The sequence below is a fragment of the Cetorhinus maximus genome, chromosome 12, assembly GCF_964194155.1.
Source record: "Cetorhinus maximus chromosome 12, sCetMax3.hap1.1, whole genome shotgun sequence".
Classification (NCBI taxonomy): Eukaryota; Metazoa; Chordata; class Chondrichthyes; order Lamniformes; family Cetorhinidae; genus Cetorhinus; species Cetorhinus maximus.
The window spans coordinates 112,363,499-112,385,903 of NC_135890.1; the positions used below are offsets into that span (position 1 = coordinate 112,363,499).

The following is a 22,405-nucleotide window of genomic DNA, read 5'->3' on the forward strand; positions in this document are numbered from 1 at the left end:
CCGATGATGCTCTGAGAGAGGAAATTCCCCCTCATCTCTGCCTTAACCTTGTAGTTTCTTTTATTTCAGGAGATTGAATGCAGCTGCTTTTTGTGACTTCCTTAAGTCAACCAAATCCATGCCGTTTCTCTCATTGTCTCTGCCCCAGACTAACCCATCCAAGCTGGATTACACCGAGGACCTTGCGCAGCTCCTCAGCCTGAACGAGTCCAGCGTCCTCCATGTTCTACAGCAGCGCTATGGGTCTCAGCTCATTCACACTAAGGCAGGCCCAAACCTCATCATCGTCAGGCCTTCAAGTGTCATTTCCAACTACTCAGGAAAGGTAACTGAGATTGAACAGAATTGGAGAGAGAGACCGTAAGATTTATCTGTTTGAGTAGACACTGATCAAACGGGAAATGTCATCACTGGGTGAGGTGGGGGGAAGAAAATGGATAAACCTTTTATTGTTTGGAAAATAGAAATTTCCAGGAGTAATTTTTTTGGAAAGGTGATAAACACTTGATACAAAATAATTCACAGTGTTGTGCTTAAAAATAAAAGAATTGGTTTGCATTTTTACTTGTCCCAAATTTCTGTGCTCCATTGGAGGCCCTGGCGTTCGGAGTATAGTCTGCTAAAATGTAGCTGTGCCAAAACTGAAGGCATTATTCTCCATGCTAGAGTTTGTTACTGGTGGTGAGGCCTATTTTCAGATCCCCGCCTCAGAAAGTTGTTGGAAAAATCACCCGTGGCCCTGTTGGAGGGACAGGTCCTAGTAGTGACACCTCACCCTCTCTCACCCCCACATCCATTCCATAGGAGGTATATGTGCCCTTCCCTTTAAAATGCTCAAAGAACACAATCTCTGGGGTGTTTCTGCCCTCTTTAAGATGCCTCCTGCTCTTTCAGGCACTGCAGTGACACTGAGATTTGCCAAATGTCAGTGGTCTCCAGTGTGGCACTGGGCCTGCCCTGCATCTAGAATGGACGCTCAGCCAGGAAAAGATGTCGGGATAATGATCGGCTTAAGGTGATGAGTAGAAGAGAAACGCTATGTGGGGGAATCCCTGCATGATAAGCCAAAAACACAATGACTTAGGCTCTTTTATTGCTGAGCACACTACATTAACCAGGACACTGGGCAGGCAAAAGCACACCCAATGGATTGTGGGCAGTCAGCTGTGGGCAGTGTGTCATCATACATGGCACTGGGCCTTGATACTGTCCTGAGAAAAAATATGTAACACCCCAAAATCTGACAACTGCACTTCTGCTATTGTGGAGAGATGGTGACTGAGTGATCACGTCACTAGACTAGTAATCCAGAGACCCAGGGCTAATGCTCTAGGGTCATGGGTTCAAGTCCCACCATGGCAACAGCTGGAATTGAAATTCAATTAATCAATATGGATATAAGGCTAGTAACGGTAACAGTGACCATGACAACTGTCCTTGATTGTTGTAAAAGCCCACCTGTATCACTGATGCCCTTTATAGAAGGAGATTTGCCATTCTTAGCTGGGCTGGCCTACATGTGAATCCAGACCCACAGCCCTCTGCAATGGCCTAGTAAGGCACTCAGTTCACAAACAGTTAGGGATGGCAACACACGCTGGCCTTGCTGGCGCACTGGCCTAAGGGGTCTTTCACTTTCACTTTCTTTGTACGTCTAGCTGTTCAAGGGTAAGAAGGATGGAATGCCTCCCCATATATACGCTGTGGCACAGAGGGCCTACTGGAACATGCTGATCCACCGAAAAGACCAGAGCATCATCCCCCTGGGATTGAGTGGTGCAGGAAAGACTACAAGCTGTCAATGTGCTCTTGAGTACATAGTTGGAACAGCTGGCAGTGTGGGCACGACAGTGACAGGTGAAAACTGATCTTCTAGCCTTTCCTGTTACAGCTGCATTGTCCTGCTTAAATTCCAAACCCTTTTATTACTGTGCTTGTGTTAAATTTCTTTTCTTGCCAATTTTCTTCTCATGCTAATCCTTCTGTCCCGAAGTGTTGACAGTGGTGTAGTGGTAATGGACTGGTAATCCAGAGGCGCAGACTAATGCTCTGGGGGTATGAGTTCAAATCCCAGCACAGCAAATCCTACCACAATTAGACGAATAAAATCTGGAATTAAAAGCTAGTGTCAATATTGGTAACCATGAAACTGTTGTTGATTGTTGTGAAAACACATCTGGTTCTCTAATGCCCTGAGGGAAGGAAATGTGCCATCCTTACCTGGTCTGGCCTACATGTGACTCCAGATCCACAGCAATGTGGTTGACTCTTAACTGCCCTCTGAAATGGCCCAGCAAGCCACTCAGTTCAAGGGCAATTAGGGATGGACAACAAATGCTGGCCTCGCCAGTAATGCCCACACCCCATGAAAGTGTTATGGACAGGAGGGGGATCAATTTAATTTAAACAGCCCTGATTTCTCCTCTCACCACCCATTCATAAACAGAAAGGTGCTTTTGATTTCTGATTTCCCCCTTTATAAGTGGTGGCATGTTTTCCCCAACCCTACAGTTTAGAGTGATCCAATCATCTATTAATAACCCCACAGCAAACTTGAGATAAGGTAAAGTAAGAGGGTTGGTTTATTTTACACAAAACGCAGGAAGGGGTTTCACAACATCCGCCCCTGTTTGCACTCATACAATAAAAGAGGGATTAAGGGCAAGAAAGGGGTACAGGTCAAGACTACGATAAAAATAAAAGCTATGGTTTCGCATGAGTCCAGGGTCCAGGATCAAAAGTCTAATAGTGTATTCCTTCGGAGGTTAGCAGGCTGAAGCTGTGCAGGGTGATCTGTCTTCCCAGAAGCATGACTTCCCCAATGGAAGAAGGCACTTGGAGATGAATGAGTCTTATAGGCACAGATACAGGAGTTCCAATGTTCAGTGGTTCACAGTATAGATTAGGTACTTTACCTGGACAGAGCTCTTTCTGCTGCTACCTGTTAGATGGTAAAATGGTTCAGTTCCCCACGGCAATATTACAGGTTCCAGCAGCTTGGGGGAGGTCATGTGACACACCTTCCACTTCCTCTCCTGGGTTTTGGACAAAGATTGTATTTTCTAAGGCCTGGAATCTTGGGGTATTCAATGGAAGAGTCAGGGCCCCTTTTGTCCTTTGCAGACTGCTGTCTCCATTGGCCAGAACTCTGCCTTAGAAATGTAAAGGGTGTTGGTGCATTTCTTTGGAATTTGATTTTCGGCAGTCACGGGGGGGGCATTAGTGTCTCTTTAAAGATAAAGAGGTCCCTGCTGTTTTTTGAAGGTTAGAAATTCCTCTGGCATAGTCATGGCTTGTCAGAGTAAAGCTTCTGTCCATTAAAAAAATAATAATTTTATAGAGTAGCCAGGCTGACGTAAATATATATATTCCCCTTCCTGTCTTCTGGCCAGGACAAAAGAATAAATTTTTAAAAAAAGATATAGGGGTCAAATTTTAACCAGGTCTATAACTGGCATTGTGGATTAGTCTCCTGTTATAGACACTGCCCATTATCCCTTTGTTTTCTATTCTGGATGGTTAATCCACAGTGCCAGTTATCTACCTGGTCGGCATGTTGAAAATCTACCCCACTAACGTCTTGAGAGGTATTAGCCACCCACTAGTGCTTCACCTAAGTGATCATTATTGACATGCACCCTTGAATTAGGCTTGCATTTTGCTCTCACATTTTTTTTTCCCACTGGTAGAATTTTAGTGGAACAGGAATCCTGCCCACCCTGACCCCGGCCCATTTCCCTGGGTCGGGGTCAATTACAGATGCAGAGTGGTTTTCCCCCACCGAGTACCTGGCGCAGCATCTGGCAAGGGCGGGACAGCTTTTCACAGGAGCAGACTGAGAAACGTAGCATGGTTCTGAATGCCACATCTGCAGAGCAGCTGGCTGTTGGATGGGATAGGAGATGGCGAGGTCAAATTGGGGTATTTTTCTTTGATTGGGAGCTTCCTGACATCTTTCACTGCCACAGTCCCTATGCCACTGTCTTTCTCCTTATCAAACACACAGAAATAGCAGCGTATGTACTTGGCCTGAGCTCTGATACCATTTACAGATATTTCTCCATATAGTGTCAATGTGTTAGCTTTTCCTCTTTTTAATATAAGGGATTGGTTGTCAGAGTGGATTTGAATTCAGCCCCACCACAGATTGGATGAGAGTTCCACCTTTAGCCAGAAGTACCCAAACTGCAATGATTTCGGAATCTCTCAATCCAGCGAAACCTTCACACAAAACTGGCAGCCTCATCCCGAGTAGGTTAGACTAGAAAGGATGGCTGGTGTCTGAAGGGGAAATGCCATTAGGGCCAATGATTAGGACGACATTATTAAGATGCATGAGGGGGGAGATTTACTCCCGAGCGATTTTAGTGAACTCTGAAATGTGTTTATAAAGAACATGATTTTGCCACACAGAAAGAATCTTCCTGATTGTTGGGAGAAAGGTGAAGGATCTTTGCTGCATCCGATATACGAAACCCAACCTGCATGCTGCAAGTAGCAATGTGAGAATTGCCAATTTTTCAAGTCACTAACCCAAGCAACCTCCACCTCAATGACCACAAAACTCAAACCCCTCTTAAAAAAAAAAGGATGTTGTGTGACATGGATCTATAGGTGCTATGAAAATCTAAATTGTAAAATGTTAAGTTAATTTGAATGTATAATTTTTTTTCCCGATTTTTATTCAGTGGAGAAGATCCAGGCGATGTTCACCATTCTTCGAGCTTTTGGCACCAGGTCCACCCCACAGAACAACACCACAACGCGATTCTCCATGGTCATGTCCTTGGACTTCAGTCAGGCTGGGCGTGTGTCTGCAGCTCACCTCCAGGTATTGTAAGGCTCTCAATGGGGGAATACACAAGTAACCTGGCCAGGAATACTGCCCTCTGATGGAGGGCAGCAGTTGGTAAAAAGAAGAACTGGGGAAACACTGCTCAACACTGCTCATAACATTGCCAGATATTTTTCTAAGAGTGTCGAGGCCTGTGGTGGAAGATAAGGAGATTAAATACAGTAGAGGAGAAGACAAGTTAAATCAAGCAGTAGTTTGTAGGTAGAAGCAAGAAGTGATGGACAGAAGGAGTTCTGTGGCGCTGAAGAGCCAAGAAAGAATGAGCTGGGATTGTACAATCAATTTTAGGCACAGTGTGGATGAGTGAAGCTGTCATGTTATTATAATGATATAATACCTTGGGCTTATTTACACTACAAGACACAAGGCACCAATCGCTCATAGGGGGATTGGGTAAACACATTGTGGGTTCATTTATTAAGACTAGGCACATGAGAACAGTTATACATAGGTATAAAGCTTAAAGGTATCAGAGCTGGGTGTGTGTGCTCCGCTCAAAACAGAAGTGAAACTAAGACTGGATGATATGACTCATTTCCCTCCTAGTGATGTCATGCTGATAGCCCTTAAAGGCATATTACAACACCCTCCTTTCTTTTTAAAGATACTGTCCCCCCCTTCCAAAGAAGTATAACTTTTTCCAATGCATGTTCATGTTTAGTTACCATCACACATGTGCCTAGAACTGATGAATCTATGAGTTTCTAAAGCATAAAGCTAATTTGCTAGTATGTCCAGATCTTGTTATGGCGACCTTGTCAGGAGGTTTCTTTAATTGCTCACGGTGATCTGTGAGATTGTCATTCTTGGATGCTGTTCCTTGTTGCATTTGGGATTTTGTCCGAGATGCAGTAGGACTAAACATGGTTGAGGAGCTGGAATAGATCTGGTTTATCCTTGCTTATGCCTCACCATTATGCCAATGTGTGTAATGACTTCATAGGACCTTGATTCTGAACAAACTCTTGTCACCTCAGCTGATTACCATGGAACTTCTGTGGGATCCTGGATGCGGACTTGTTGTCCCAACTTTAAACTTGGCAATTCTGTACCTGCATTTTTATCATGCGCGTTGGTCATCTTCTCTTGTAGTTTTAAAAGTTGCTCTCTAGTTTCTGAGAGAGTAGAATGGGTAGGAGTAGGCAAATTGGTACCCACTGGTCTGCCAAACATGAGCTCTGCTGGTGATGGAATAGTTGCACTTGAAGGCATTGCTCTCAGATGTAATATTGCGATGTGTAGATCCTACTTGGTCTGTCTACATTTGAGAATTAGGGATTTCACCGTATGAACCATTCGTTCAACTAGGCCGTTAGGTCTGGGATAATGAGGAGAAGTAGTGTGATCAATATTCCACTTCCCACATATATCTTGAAATGGCTTACCAATAAATTTCGAACGATTATCTATAATGATCTCTCTAGGCACGCCATAGCACATAGAGTGTGCGCAACAGTTGTGCTTGACTATTGTACAACTGTAATTATAATAATGGGGCACTTGGTAAAGTAGTCGATGATGACGACGTAGTCAGTGCCACAGACATGAAAGAGGTCGGATGTGATTTTGGACGAAGGATGGACTGACCTAGCATACGCTCTTGGCATGCCTCTCACTTCCTAACGATGATTTCAATGTAATTGTTCATACCCAGCCAATTAACTGTTTCTTTTGTGAGTCTTCTCCAATTCTGTCCACGTGTGAGTGATAAAGTTGTTGAAGAATATCAGGTTACAAAGATTTCAGTATGACAAATTGAAGAGGGTCCAGGAGAAGCCCTGGGAATCAAAGAGGGCTCACGGGAAGCCCTAGTAATCGAAGAGGGCTCAGGAAAGCCCTGAAGATCCAAGAAGGCAGCCAAAGGATGGTGACTCTGAGCTGTGGGCTATTTGGTCTTCCCCTGAGCCCTCTTCACTTAAAGTCTGCTCACCGCAGCTCTTTACCTATTTTATACTTAACTGGATCCTCTTGCTGTCTCTGTCCCCTGTCAGGGTCTCTTCTTGGGACCTCTCCCTGTCCACTCTCCCTTTGGGACCTCTCCCTGTCCCCTGTCAGGGTCTCTCTCTGTCACCTCTCCCTGACCCCTCTCCCCCTCCCTGTCCCCTATTGGGGACACTTCTCCTCCAAGGCGCGCCACTCCCAGTCACATGACCTGGGTTTTCACACCATTTTTCTTCCTGCACAGGTGCAGCGGGCCCAAAGCACTGAGAAACTGTAGAACTGTGCATCTGTAGCCCTGTTCCTGGTCTGCACAGGCGCGAGAGCTCCAAGGGTTTGGAGCAGTAGTGTTCTGCTTGGTGTGGCCTGGGAGCTGAAGTTACACTTATGAGTTGGCGCCAGAGTGCCCACTCGTCAATCCAGAGGTATGGAGTCTTGGGAGATGACGTAGAAACCCTGTGAGCTGGGCTGTTGTTGATGCCGTCTGAGTTGGAGCGAATTTTGGAGAGAGTTCCCAGGTTAGATCTTCGAAGGTGAAGACTGGAATTCCTCGTGAGACAGACAGAGTTTCAGTGAGCTTGGTTAACTCTCAGTGTTACTCACATCTAGCTGGGTGGTTGAGAAATCCGTGGGTGTTGGTTGCATTTGGCGTTTATTGTGCAGTGTGTTGTGTTCAGCCACAGTTGGCTTGTTAATTCACATGCACCTCATATTAACCCTGAATGTTAGAGTGTAAGATAGATATTGCAATTTGTTTTATCTTTCTGACCTTGGAGAGTAAAGTTTATTTTCATTTGTTCAAAACCTATGGAATCTTGTGGCATTCTTCACTTAGCAAACAAACTTTGTCTACTTTAAACAAAAAGTTACTGGTCCCTAACCAAATCTTACCATCAACTTGGGGGTCTGGTCGAGGATCATAACACTCCTGACATTTGGATGCATTTAGCTGACTTTGGGTATAAGCTGAATTCACACCACAGTCTGTGTGGAGTCTGTTTTGTTTGGGATCATTGGCACCTCTCTAGGTTTCTAAGCTACTGGTCTTGGATCAATAAATGTTAATCCACTGGGCTGTTGCAATACACACCTTGCTCAGCTTCACTGTTCTGGCTTAGTTTATTTTCCCACGTCAGTTTGGGGTTAGTTAGTAGCCGCTCCCACCTCTAGGGCAGAGGAGTATGGGCTGAATTTTATGGCCCACCCCACCCCACCGGTATATTTGAAGGTGGCGTAGGAGGGGGCAATCAGGTTGACTGGCAGCTCTCTAAGGTGGGACATCCCTGAGGGGCACAAGTCCCACTCTTACATTAGTCCCAGCACATTATTGCTGCAGGGCAGCTGGATTCCTGGTTGGCGACAGACTTTTAGCTCAGGGTTGGGGGCTTGGTTGGGGGGGGTGGGGGGTGGGGGGCGTAATCTGTCCCCCATAAAACCCACCCCCAAGTATTTTAGATCCAGTCCAGACTTTGAGCACCTATTCCATTCCAACACTGGAGGACATACTGAGAGTGTGCGGCACTGTTAGAGATCCTTCAGATACGGGAGTAAACCATTGGGTTTGCTTATTTAGGAGGATGTTGAAAAGCTGTAAAGAGGAAAACTAAGAGCTCATCTTATGGAAAGATGATCTCAAATGGGTCAAAGCCTCTCCTTCATCTCAACCTATACAATTTTAACCCTGAATTCCATTCATATCTTCGATAATTTGGCATTGCCACTCTATACCTTTGTATTCTCTTTCTTTTAGGATAAAATGTATTTTTCTCCCTTTTTTTGTTCTAACCTGGAAGACCACTTGATGAAGGATAGTTTTTTTTGCAAAAATATACTTTATTCATAAAATATCTTCAACAACATTCCAAACCATTTCAAAATCACCATCCCAAAGGTACAATCAGGTTCAACTTTTACAACATGTATCACGAAATGTATCAATACAATAAATGAATATTACAATCATTTGCAGACATTCATTTTGAGCTCTCAACAGTTTCCAGCCCCTCGGTGCACTGTGGCAGAAAGATCTTACACAGTGACCTTTCCCCATTGCGCCTTTGCAGCGGCTGCCCCAAGCTTTAGTGCGTCCCTCAGCACGTAGTCCTGGACTTTGGAATGTGCCAGTCTGCAACACTCGGTCAGGGACCAATCTTTACTGAGTTCTACATTCATTTACAGAGTTAAACATTACAAGCACACACCTCCTAACTCAACCACACTACAGTTTCAATAGGTGACTCGTTATATATACTCAGGTGAAACCTCAGCTAATGACCACAATCTGCATACATTATGCTCAATTAATGTACAGTTAGTATGTTTTACTCCATGTACTGTCTGCGCTGAGAGGGTACAAACCAATCTTAATTCCTCGCTTTTGCCAATGGTATTTACAGCCTTTTTTGGGATAAGTGTTGGAAAAGCTCACGTGGAGAGTGTTCAGCTTCTGTTCATGCCCTTCTCTCCCCCAACAATGAATGACTAAAATTGTGAGCACGTTTCATGAAACTGAGCATCAACGTGTCCGACTGCACAGCATTGTGCTACACACACACACACACACACACACGCACACACACGCACACGCACACGCACACACACACACACACACACTTGCTATTTTCATTTTTAAAAAAATGCATTTTTTTTTCCAGACAATGTTACTGGAGCGAATTCATGTTTCTCAGCCACCAAATTGTGAGGGAACGTTTAACGTCTTCTACCAGATGTTGGCTGGCTTGGACCTATCTTTCAGGTAAAGTGTGACTTGACGTTTCTGCTTGTAAAGAATGTACTCAGCCCTCTCCTTCACATTCCCATTGCCAATGCCTTGCTTGCCGCTGAAGTGCTTACAAACAAACTTACAAATTAGAAGCAGGAATAGGCCACTCGGCCCCTCAAGCCTGCTCTGCCATTCAACAAGTTCATTGCTGATCTGATTGTGGCCTCAACCCCACATTGCCACCTACCCCGATAACCTTTCACCCCTCCCGGTTATCAAGAATCTATCTACCTCTGCCTTAAAAATATTCAAAGACTTTGCTTCCGCCGCCTTTCGAGGAAGAGAGTTCCAAAGACTCACAACCCTCAGAGAAAAAAATTTCTCCTCATCTCTGTTTTAAAAGGGAGACCCCTTATTTTTAAAGAGGGATCCAGATCTAGATTCTCCCACAAGAGGAAACATCCTCTCCACATCCACCCTGTCAAGACCCCTCAGGATCTTATATGCTTCAATCAAGTCGCCTCTTAATCTTCTAAACTCCAGCAGATACAAGCCTAGTAGTCAAACCTTTTCTCATAAGACAACCCACCCATTCCTGGTATTAGTCTAGTAAACCTTCTCAGAACTATTTCCAATACACCTATATCCTTCCTTAAATAAAGAGACCCATACTTGACACAGTACTCCAGGTGTGGTCTCACCAGTGTCCTGTATAACTGAAGTGTAACCTCTCTACTTCTGCATCCAATTGCCCTTGTAATAAACAATAACATTGTATTAGCTTTCTTAATTACTCACTGTACCTTCGTACTGACCTTTGGGGATTCATGCACTAGGACACCCAGATCCCTCTGTATCTCAGAGCCCTGCAATCTCTCACCGTTCAGATAATAAGCTTCTTTTTTATTCTTCCTGCCAAAATGGACAATTTCACATTTTCCCACATTGTACTCCATTTTCCAGATCTTTGCCCACTCACTTAACCTATCTGTGTTCTCTTGTAGCCTCCTTACGACCTCTTCACAACTTACTTTCCTGCCTGCCTTTGTACCTTTAGCAAATTTAGTGACCACACTTCGGTCGCTTCATCCAAATTATTGATATAAACTGTAAACCGTTGAGGCTCCAGCACCGACCCCTGTGGCACACCACCCGTTACATCTTGTCAACTTACCCTTCGTCGCTTTTAGGCTTTCTTTTAGGCTATTTTGAGGCTTTCAGTTGAGGAGTAAAGTGTTCAGTGGGTAAATGCGTCACTCAGGCGGAGTTACCAGGAAGGCCTAAGGTTCTGCAGCTCTGGCCTGAGCTGAGTTAGCCGGGGTTGGAATGGGGAAGTTGGAGCTATGTTTGACTTGGTGAGATCATGTTAGATGGGAGGAAATTTGGTGCAGGTTTCAGCTCCTGTTTGCCAACTTGTGACCTTTGCCGAAAACTGTAGCCGTCTATGGGCATGCTACTGAGTCGAGGTTGTGGTTCCGGTGCCCAGGCTTGAGCACGAGGCCGACACTCCAGTGCATCACTGAGGGGATGTTGCACTGCCAGAGGTGCTTCCCTTTGGGTGAGATATTAAACTGAAGCTGGTTCTGCCCTCTCAGGTGTCTGTAGAAGATCCCAGAGTGGGGGTTTCATGTTTGAGGTGGGATTCACATCCACTGGCGGCAAAACCAGTGGGAACCCCGTGACAAAGATTCTCGGGAGGCCTGATGCTGCTTCACGGCGCTCAGCCACTTACTTGGACAGTATCCGGCCTCCCGTCGAATTGAGCCTTGACCAGGGTGGAGACACCCCCCCCCCCCCCCCCCCCCACCCTCGAGAGCTGCCGCCCAGTCAGAAGCTGACAGCTCTCCGGTACTGGCAGCGTCACCTGGAGTGGTGACCACAGAGGGTATGGCACTGGGGCCTTCACTGGGGATCAACGCTGGGTCCCTGGAAAGAGGTAAGTGGGGAACGGGGGTACCGGGTGGGGGTGGGGGGGGGGTAGGGGGGGGGGGGGGGTGGGGGGGGGTTTGTGGGGGGGGATGAGGGCGCAGGATCAACAGCAGGGCAATGGGCTGCTTTCCCATGCGCTACCCTCTCCTCCCCCCAATGCCGGGTCCCTTGATCGAGCGCAGACTTCTGGAGAATGAGGAACTGCTCCCCCCACCCACACAGCCCCTACCCCAGGCCGTAGATAAACCCTACAGGGTTTGCTGGATGGTCTTCCCCGATGGTGAGCCCCCTGCCTGCCGCTGGCAGAATACCAGCTATTTAAGGGCCTCAGTTGGTTTCTGGGATGAAAGGCCCCCCTCCAACTTTCCTGCCTGACGCTTGATCGGTGGCGGGGGTGGGGGTGGGGGTGGAGGCAATGGGATCTCCACACCGCATCTCCCCCGCTCCATCAAATGGCCATCCTGATCCTGAGCTCACCTCTGGGGGGGGTAGTGTGGGGGTGGGGTGGGGGGGGGCGGGGTGTAGGGCAGCAGGGAGATTAAATTCGGCCCCATGACATTATTTCAAAGAGGAGCAGGGTTGGTGTCTTAGCCACAGCTTATCCTTCATTAAACATCACCAAAACAGATGATCTGGTCGTTAACACATTGCTGTTTGTGGGAGTTTGAACATTTGATACCCTATTTCCTGCACTTCTACAATGACTGTACTTCATCGGCTGTAAACCACCTCCTCAGGGGCAACTAGGGATGGGCAATAAATGCTGGCCCGGCCTGCGAAACCCACATCCCGTGAATGAATTTAAAAAAAAGCACTTTGGGATGTCCTCAGATCATGAAAGGTGCTATGTAAATGCAAGCGTTTTTACCTCCAATGGTGTTTTCACCCTATCCATCCAGTAATTTATTCATTGCTTGTATTTTGAGAGCGGAATTGCAATATAACCATAAGCGTTGCTGGTGCTCTGGAATGGGATTAAAGAGTGGGTGGATTATATCGCGACTGGCCACAAGGTGGCAGTATGAGGCAGCACTATCTCAGTCAAAACCCTTCATCCTTGTGTTTAACCTTAGCGGGGAATATGCAGTGTCAACCCTCTAGGTGGTTTATTGCTTTGTGTCAGGTTATGCTTACAATCAAAGTTATTTCTACACACTTTTCATTTTTTTAAACACACACACAGAATGTTGCAACCAAATCCCTCATACGTGTTGCTTTTTCCTTCAACGAGTGTCTTCAGTTCCTTGTTGACATGCGAGGTGTCCCTCACTGTGTACCCCATGCCTCCCACAGATGTCCTACCATACCAACTGCGGGTTTACCGTGGTCCCCGTCTCCTGACCTGCGGCTGCCTCACCGCTTGGCCCTCAATTACTCCTTGCTTCAATGTATACACGTTTGAGTTCTCTTTATCTCCTTATGTCTGAGGCTGAACCTTGCTTTTCACAACAATGGTGTGATTTTTGACCCCAGGGTTAGCGCCCCTCATTTGTTTGTACCATTACCGAGATCACCTATTTCCACCTCGGTGACATCGACCAACTCCGCCCCCACCTCAGCTCATCTGCTGCTGAAACCCTCATCCATTGTCTTTGACCCCTCTGGACTTGGCTATTCCAATTCTCTTCTGGCCGGTCTCTCATATTCTACCCTCCATAAACTTCTTTTTTTCATTTCATTCATGAGATGTGGGTGTCGCTGGCAAGGCTGGCATTTATCGCCCACCCCTACTTGTCCTTGAGAGGGAGAGGGTGGTGGTGAGCTGCTCTCTGGAACTGCCTCATTCCAGCGCTGTGGCGAGACCCACAGTGCAGTAAGGGAGGGAGCTCCGAGCTGATCCAACGCTAGTAAAGGTAACGGTGATACCGTTCCAACTCAGGATGGCATGTGGCTTGGAGCGGAACTTGCAGATGACCAATGTTCAGAGGCCTGGTAGCCTAGTCAATATGTATAAGACCAGACATCCAGACTCTTGAGAAATGAGTTCAAATCCCACTTTTTGGCAGCCGGGGGAATTTAGACTCAATTAGTTAATAGATCTGAAGTAAAAAGCTAGATTTAATAACGGCGATTACAAAACGGCTGGTTCTAGTTGTCACAGTGATGTCCTTTAGGAAGAAAATCCACAATCCTTATCTAATCTAGCCTTTGCGTGACTCCAGACCCACAGCAACGTGGCTGACTCTCATCTCCCCTCTGAAATGGCCCGGCAAGACACTCAACCTGAGGTCATCTAAAATTCTGCTGGTTGTTTCCTTACTCCCTCCCATTCACCCATCACCCCTGTGCGGTCCGACCCACGTTGGTTCCTGATCGAGCAATGCCTCGGTTTTAAAAATTCTCACCCTTGTTTTCAAGTTCCTTCATGGCCTTGTCCTCCCCTGTCTCTGTAACACTCTCCAGCTTCTCAACCCCCCACCCCGAGATCCCTGTGCTTCTCTACTCCTGGCCCCTGGAGCGTCCACCATTTTAAATGCTCCACCATTGGCGGCTGTGCCTTCAGCTGCCTGGGCCCTAAGGTCTGGAATTCACCTCACCGCTCTTTCCTCCTTTAAAAAAACGACCTCTTTGACCAAATCTTTGGCTATCGGCCCTAAGATCGCTTTATGTGACTTGGTGTCCAATGTTGCTTTATAACGTTCCTGTGAAGTACCTTTCGACGGTTAACAACATTAAAGGTGCTATATAAATGCAGGCTGTTGCTTTTGTTGTCCTCTTCCCTGCACCATTGGTGGGAGTAGAGGCCCAGCCGGGTTTGCCCCTCAGGTTCTGCGGGGCGGTTACCGTGACAATTATGGTGTGCTGTGTTTTTAACAGGACCGAGTTGCATTTGCACAAAGTGGCGGAGAGCCAGATATTTGGGATTTTGCCATGGACAAAGGTAGGTGAAGCTGAAGGGCCGCACTGTGGCGCACGGGAAGTGGCTGAGGCGGGTTCGTCTGAGGCACGTGGCAGACTGGTGCCAGTTCCCTTGGATTTCGGAGTGGGTGGGGGAAATTGTTTTAGTACCAGATCGCGGGGATGTGGAGGGTACGGCTGGGGGGGGGAAGCGTGTCTGGCATCGAAGGGAGGATTTCATTTCATAATGGATTCGTTTGGAATTGATCAAAAAATGTCTGCAAACCTCTCACATTTTGTGCCCGTCTCATTTTTAACCTTAATCCCCTTAATAATACTTTAAATGCACCAACGGATCTCGGCGTGTGACAAAGACAATGATTGGCAAGCCCGAGAATGAGATGTTCAAAAGGAATTTGTGGGAAATAAGATGTTTGACTAGTTTATTGAGAGGGAAGGGAAGAAGAGCACATTCATCCCACAATATTATCGGTGATGTTGGTGCCTTGTCATAATGATGTTGTGCCAAGCAAGTCACAGCTGGATGATAAAGCTTCAATGGGCTTTTTCCCATCCATGACTTTATGTGTAGAGATGGGTTTCTGTGGATTTGTGTGAGGGAGAGAAACCTTTACAAGGATAACAACAGATGTAAGGCTCCATTGCCTGTGGATGCTGCAGCTCAAATACTAAGTCCAGTGGGAACCCAGTGTGTTTTGGTCTACTCTCAGCCCTAACAGGCTATAGACCTTCCTGGGTGGTCAGGGGAGTAGTAGGACCATTTTCACCTCTTAGTAATTCCGCTCGGTAGTGCAGGCATTTCCCTTGGATGGTTGCAGAAGCTTTAGATTTCTTCGATATCCCCCTTTCTACCTCCTCCTTAATGTATTTAATCTTTCGCTGCTCTTTTCAATTTTAGAGTTATTCTGCTTTGGCTTTGGCCCTTTAGTTGGGGTCCAGTTGATACTAATAAGAGAACCTGGATTTTTTTTTTGATAAAAGCAAAATACTGCAGATGCTGGAAATCTGAAACAAAAACAGAAAGTGCTGGAAAAGCTCAGCAGGGCTGACAGCATCTGTGGAGAGGGAAACAGAGTTGACCTTTCAAGTCAACTTTCAGAGCTGAAGGGAAGTAGAAATGTGATTAAATTTATACTGTTGAAGGGGGGTGGAGTAGGTGAAGCTGGATAGAAGGCCAGTGATAGGTGGGGGCAAAGGAGAGATTGACTTGGATGCCATGGACAAAAGGACAAAGGAAGTGTTAATGGTAGTGGTAAGGGTTAAAGAAGCTGCTGATAGTGGCATAAAGGTAAGAAAGCAGAATGTGTTCATAGCAGGACAAGGGTGAGCATGTTTTGACATATTTTTGTTATTTTATTTTACAATAACTCCATGCAGTAAAACAAAGGACCTCCCTTCCCCTCTGTAAGTGTTGACTTACCAAATGCGAACAAGTATAGAAATTAATGGACTAGGGATTGCACCAAACTGGGAAAGAATAAAAATGTGCTTTTCTATCGCTCCTGCTTCGCGTTAGCTATGGGGAGAACCCGGGTCATTCTTTAAGTCACAAACCGTGAACTCCTCTGAGCCAGCGCTGTCTTGCTGCAGCTCACTTCAAGCTGCTGGGCGTGATGTTGCTTGTTTTCCCATCCTACAGGTGGAGGAGAAGCAGAGAGCCTCCTCAGCGTTCAGCAGGCTCCAGGCAGCCATGGAGACACTGGGATTCACAGCAGACGAGCAATTGGCCATTTGGCATGTGCTGGCGGCCATCTACCACCTTGGAGCCGCTGGGGCATGCAAAGGTAATGCCATCTGTAGACACTGGGGTGCTGGAGGAAGACATTAAACTGCTACTTGTCAGTGGCAAAATATATACCTTACGATTCTGGCTGGGCTTGTGAACTGTTTTCTCTTAGTTTGCCAAGTAGTTATAGACGGAGCTTCTGGCAAATCATTTATAAGTCTCATACCTGAAGTGTAGATCTTGAAGTTCTGTTTAAAAAAAACCTTGTTCTTAAAGGAAACAGAATTTGAAGCATTACAGTGGGAAAAAATACTTTTCAGTGGAAAACCAATCAACGACGTTGAACTTTAGCTATGACGTGGATGGAAGCGACGGTATCTGATTGGTGCATTGGACAAGTACTGGATACCATGGGATTGCACATGTTTTTAACTTCTACAGTTATTGCACGTATATTGTATCAGGTTGGGCTTACAGGTCTTTCTGCCTCACAAGGATTACTTTTCTGCCTGCTAGGGACTAAAATATGTTGACTTGGCAATCACCCCTAATTGCAGTAAATTGCCTGCTGGATAACATTGAAAATGCGCAGTATGACCCTGAAAATCCATGGGTGGGCTTGTCTGATCTGCCGCTGGGATTGGACAAGATGGCTGCTGATCGGCTCTTCCAGAGTTACAGCAAAATCCTTGCAGGCAATCGGGGGCCTGTGTCTCTGGTGTCGATCTGAGTGACTTTTTTTTAATGTCTGATAAATTGACTCACAATGCACTGTGGGCGTCCCAAATTATTCTTTAGTAAGCTACTTTGAGTGAGCACCCTATACGCTGCTGGCCCACTGAAGACCACACAGTGATTCATATTCATTTTCAATTGGAAATTATTTACAGAACAAATGCTAAGCGGTACTATAGTCATGCGAATGGGCTGGTTCTCGATATATTCTCTATGGGGTTTTCTTCAGGATCCTTTACTATCTCTTAAAATGAATCAGCTTCTTCACATCCATCAGACAAACCATCTCACATGCCAAACAGTGCGGAGTATCAAAATGGGTCCTTTTGGATGAGGTGTTACTTATGGCATACGTGGACTTCAGTGCATCCTGGCCAGAATAGGTGACCACTGGAATAATTCTCATTCTTTTATTGTTTGAAGACAGAACTATTGATAAATTTCTCTGACCTAAACCCCACCCCCCACCACCCCCCACGAAACACAATCAGAATAGGATGGCCTCATTAAAGATTGAAGATATATCGAGACCCATCAGCCAAGCCCTGATAATAGCATTTACAGTGTACAATCCCATTCACATGTGTTTCAAGTCACACTTATCTTAACTAATATCTGATAGAAAGCTATAGGTCTTTTCTCACAGCCAACCTCCAGTGATCATTTAGTATTAGCGGAAGGAAATTACCCATTTAAAACCCGAGCTGGCTGCGTTACATAAATCAAAGACAAGCATTCTTATTTTTGCCTCATTATGTTCTTTCCTTCTCATGAGTACCAGTTCCATGTTCTTTGTGATGGCTAAGTGCTCTAATTGGATAATCAGTTATAACTGACAGGCAGTAGACAAGCAACCTTGTGTTTCTTAATTTAAGGAAGTGTGGTTAGAGAATGTGGTTAAGTAAGTGCGGCTTTGGCTTTCTGGAGCTCAGATGGACCGTAATGTGGTTCTCTCCTGAGGCATTCAGAATGCCTCCAGTAGCGTTGTTCAATGTGCCTATCCGAATCATGCAATCTCAAGTGTAGTCTGGGCTAGCTAGTTGATGAACATTCATTTGCTAATGTGTGAGTTAGTGCTCTTAGAGTTTATTTTGGTGCTGCCCTATTGTAGGATGTGCTGTCGATTGAGTTTATGGAAATGGCTGCATCATTGGGAAGTGGACAGTTCATGCTTGACTTGGTAGTGACAGCATTTAGTGTAAAGTGAGTGAGTCATCAGTGACACCGTCTAAGCCAATCCCTTGGGCAAGGTTACCATGTGAGTGTAAAGTGAGTGAGGTACTAGTGGTGCAGTCTAGACCAATCCCTCGGGCAAGGTTACCATGTGAGTTGTGGACAGCTTGGCTAACTGGATCAGAAGCATGCTGCAGTAAAGGTGACAGTTTGATAGCGGAGGTTCTGGCAGTAAGACCTGACAGCTATGTAGTAAAGGTTTAGTGCCCCTTCTGGGCTGGGTGGCAGCTGTTTAGTGGAGGGCTGTGATGAGCAGTGTATGAGGGCATGACGAAGTGAGACAGGCAGTCAAAACAGAGACCTGACTACGACAGGAGGATTGGCTCTGATGGGAAGGTGTGGAATCATTTCTTTGTTGTGACAGTGCAGGCAGATGGTGCTGAACATTGGAAGATCTCTCCAGAGGGTTGGACAGTTTCACAAGTCAAATGATGTGGACATCTACAACACAGAGGCATAAGGTAATTCTATGCAGTGAATCTAAGGCACACACCACATTATACAACATAGACAGGCCGTGCAGTGGAATAAATGTTACCGTTTATAAGGCTACCATAAGCTCATTTATGATCTAGATGGTGAGCTACCCATTCATGCTCACTTGATGTATCTCTAAATATCACTGTGCAGCATTTCTGAGTAGGAGAGTGATAGGAAACAACACCAGGGCCCCGCTATATTGCTGTCCATGGGACCATATTCCGAGACCCCATTAGAAGTCAGACCGGTATTGGCATATGCCGTCCAGTTCTTGACTCTTGCTACTGTTTTGTTTACTGGCTTCAAACTCAACTGGGATTTCTGGTTCATTCACTTTCTGGCAAAAAGTCTTATCCTGAGCTTGAATAGCGGTGATTCGGTGGATCTGATTTTTGCATTGGGCGTTGTAAAGGTCTCAGTACCAACACGGATGACCCCATCCTAAATATGATCCATATTTACACCAAGAAAAATGGCCTTCAATTATGATGGGAAAATTTCACTAGCTAAGCCCTGTAATTAGTCACAAGGCTGCCATCTCATTGGCTGGTTATAAATATAACTACACGTTTTATTATTAAAATAATAATGGAAGCTTAATAAAGAACAAAGTTTTGTGAATGTTAAATATATTGGGTGGAATCGTCCCAGATTTGCGGTAGACGGCGTGAAAAAAATGGCGGGTTTTCACGTCGTATCATCCCATTCCCACCGCATCCTGCTTCATTAATGATGCTTCACGGGAAACACTCTGGATCGCTGGTAGGGGGGCTTGGGTTTGGCCTCCACACCGTGATCCCCGCGCTTCCTCGCTCCAGCCGCCATATTTAAAACGCACCAGAGCGCCACCTACTTCATGGCTTCAGACCAGGACTGCTCCAGGCAACAGTGGCCCTGAAAACTAAGAAGATGGCAGCCCCTCCCTCCATTTAGTGATGCATCTTTGGGGCACCTGCTGGATGCAGTGGAAGGCCACCGCAATGTCCCCAATGCAGGAGGACCACCAGAGTCACCAATCCGGCCTGGGAGGCGGCGGCAGCGGCAGCGGCGGTCAGTGCCACCAGAGCACAGAGGAGGTCAGCCATCCAGTGCAGGAAGAGGATGAATGCTCTCATCCACTCCGCCAGGGTAAGTCAACCACCTCATCACTCTCAGCTCACACACTCACAAACCCATCACACATCCACGGGGACCTCACACCTCAAGGGACAACACCACTAACTCTCACACACACCCTCACATCTCCATCAGGCTCATATCCTCTGGAGCTCACGTCCTCATCCTGTCCATGGCTCCGCTTACCACACAAACGTTCCACACAGTGCCCTGTGTCCTGCTCACACTCTCTCCATCTGTTTTCATGCAGCAGAAGCTGGCTCACAACAGCAGGGAGAGGTCCCAGACCCAGGGTGGAGTGGCCCACATTAGGCCCCTCACTCACTTTGAGGAGTGTGCCATCACGCTGACTGGCGAGGATGTGGACCGTGCCTGAGGTGCTGGTGAGGTCCGTGGTGAAAACTCACATGAGGATCCTGCACCGCATCGTCCCTCTCTCAACACAACTGTGAGTGCTCTCTCTCCTGCTTTTGACTCTGCTGCCATGCACTAATTACCTCTACTTTGGTTCACAGGGAGCTCTGCCGAGTGACCGACACCCTCGGCCAGTCCCTCAGCTCCATCCAGGCCCTCACCTCCAGCAAAGAGGACACCTCCTCCTTTTGAAGAGTTGGAAATAAGCAGTCTGGAAGACCTATCACAGCGCTTACCCACACCCTCCACTAGCACAGAGACACACATTTCGGTTTGACCTAGATCTAGAGCAGGCTCAGGTTCACAACCTGGTGGTCACCGCACAGACATATGTCCGAAGTAGGAGGAGGCAGGCTCAGCCGAACTTCCCGGCGCGCGGAGGACTGATGGGGAAGAGGCATCTGCGAGGCCTGAGTCAGATGACAAGCCTCTGGATTCGGCCTTCCAACTCATCGTGGAGAGTCAGCAGAAGGCGAGGGCACATCACACAGAGCTGTTGGAAGCCCTCAGCAGAGTAGCATGCGAGTGGGAGGAGTGCACCCACCTGCTCTCTGATGAAGTGGTGCCCATGTGATTGGAGGTCCCCATGGGAAGGATGGCATCACCATGGAGACCCTGGTGCAGGCCTGCACTCCATCGCGGGAGCCATGGGTGGGTTCCTGCAGTGGCAACACAAGAGGGAGACAGGGCACCTTATGTCCCTCAAGGTGCTCCTTCCCCTCAAGGAGTCAGACCGGGACCCCCGGTAGCCCAAATGGAGGAGGAGCAGCACCCCCGGGTCATCCACTCAGGAGTTTTGGAAGCTGTCCGGTCGCTCTGAGTCCCCTTTGCCTGTGGCCCCCTCAACCTCATCATCTGTCACTGGACAGGGAACAGCTGGCCCACAGAAGGACAGCCAAAGCAAGCCAGCACCCTCAAGGCCTCAGCTCCCCAGAGGACTCATGCTAAAGTTATCAGAGGCAACAGGGCCAACCATTGCACTGGCTGTCTCCACCCCTGCTGCGGATGTCAGGGTAGCACCTAGATGAAGTGGTAGGGCTGGAAAAGTTAAGAAATTCTGATCCCAAGTGGTTGCATGGGTGAACACATTTTGTCACTTTATAATCTGAAAATATATTCACTTTCAATGAATAATGTGTAATGGTGTCTTTCAGCTTCATTGACAGGCTTCGCGAGTACTCCCCCTGCATCACCTCCACTCCACCCCCGACTCGCAGTTCAGCTGCACGCAGCCAGACCATGAGTGATTCTGGAAGGAGAAGTGTGTGTGTGGCAGGGAGCCTCGAGCAAGCACTCTCCCACGCACGCGGAGCCTTCATCCATCACACCCATCTCACTGTCCCGAGTATTTTCAGTGCTGCCTGCTGGGGTTCTCTTTCCGTTGTCTATCTGAGCCGACCTGTATCTCCGCCCACCCCCTGATCCCACTCCCATGCAGCACCTGTGCCCGTCCAACACGAGGCTCCGCTCACTTTCCATTTCGACAGTCATGGTCGTGATCAAGTACATTGTCACCTCCCCACGTCCTTTCCCCTCCCCCAGTCACCCCTGCCCTTTCCCCCGTCACTGTCGACCTTCCTGCCATCACCTTCCACCTCCCCACCGTCACCTACCAACCCGCACTCTGGGCCTGAATTTCACGCTTGACGTTTGTGCCAAGTTGGTGGGAGCGGGAGTGGATGTGGAATCCGTTCCTGGCCGCGGCTGCATTGCAAACGTGATTTCATGCTGGATGGTCAATTAAGGTCCGCCCAGCGTGAAACGTGTCTTCTCAATGATCGAGAAGGGCCGGGTGGGGGCGGGAGCCTGTCCACGGGCGGGATGAGGTTTCCCTGATAAATTAAAATAAAAATAGTTTTCCGTGGACAGCATCTTCATTACCTACGTTTTCAGGTGACTGACACTTATTTCCGGTTTGTGTGACCTTTGTTTTAGGTTGTTCAGGTCTTCAGATCCCTCCGGCAGCTCTCTGCCTTCAGGGAGCTTTCATTCCGCGCTCCCCTACACCCGCGCTGACATCAGGACCTCGCCCTCCTCCCGCCCCCATCCCGGCAGTGCTGAGCCTATCAGCGTGCAGAGGAGATTCACCAGGATGTTGCCTGGGATGAAACATTTAAGTTATGAAGAGAGATTGGACAGACTTGGTTTGTTTTCGTTGGAGCAGAGAAGACTGAGGGGCGACCTGATCGAGGTGTACAAGATTATGAGGGGCATGGACAGGGTGGATAAGGAGCAGCTGTTCCCCTTAGTTGAAGGGTCAGTCACAAGGGGACATAAGTTCAAGGTGAGGGGCAGGAGGTTTAGGGGGGATGTGAGGGAAAACTTTTTTACCCAGAGGGTGGTGATGGTCTGGAATGCGCTGCCTGGGAGGGTGGTGGAGGTGGGTTGCCTCACGTCC

At 47.3% G+C, this 22,405-nt stretch overlaps 1 protein-coding gene across 1 annotated transcript in view; it reads left to right on the forward strand.

Moving 5' to 3' along the window:
* LOC144687882 (unconventional myosin-XVIIIb-like) overlaps positions 1-22,405 on the forward strand; it is a 284,738-nt gene that overhangs the window by 17,039 nt on the left and 245,294 nt on the right. Inside the window, exons 5-10 of the mRNA XM_078554448.1 lie at positions 149-325; positions 1,659-1,857; positions 4,689-4,831; positions 9,448-9,548; positions 14,262-14,325; positions 15,943-16,087. Of these exons, the coding sequence (XP_078410574.1) occupies positions 149-325; positions 1,659-1,857; positions 4,689-4,831; positions 9,448-9,548; positions 14,262-14,325; positions 15,943-16,087 (829 nt within the window). The remainder of the gene's footprint in view (positions 1-148; positions 326-1,658; positions 1,858-4,688; positions 4,832-9,447; positions 9,549-14,261; positions 14,326-15,942; positions 16,088-22,405) is intronic.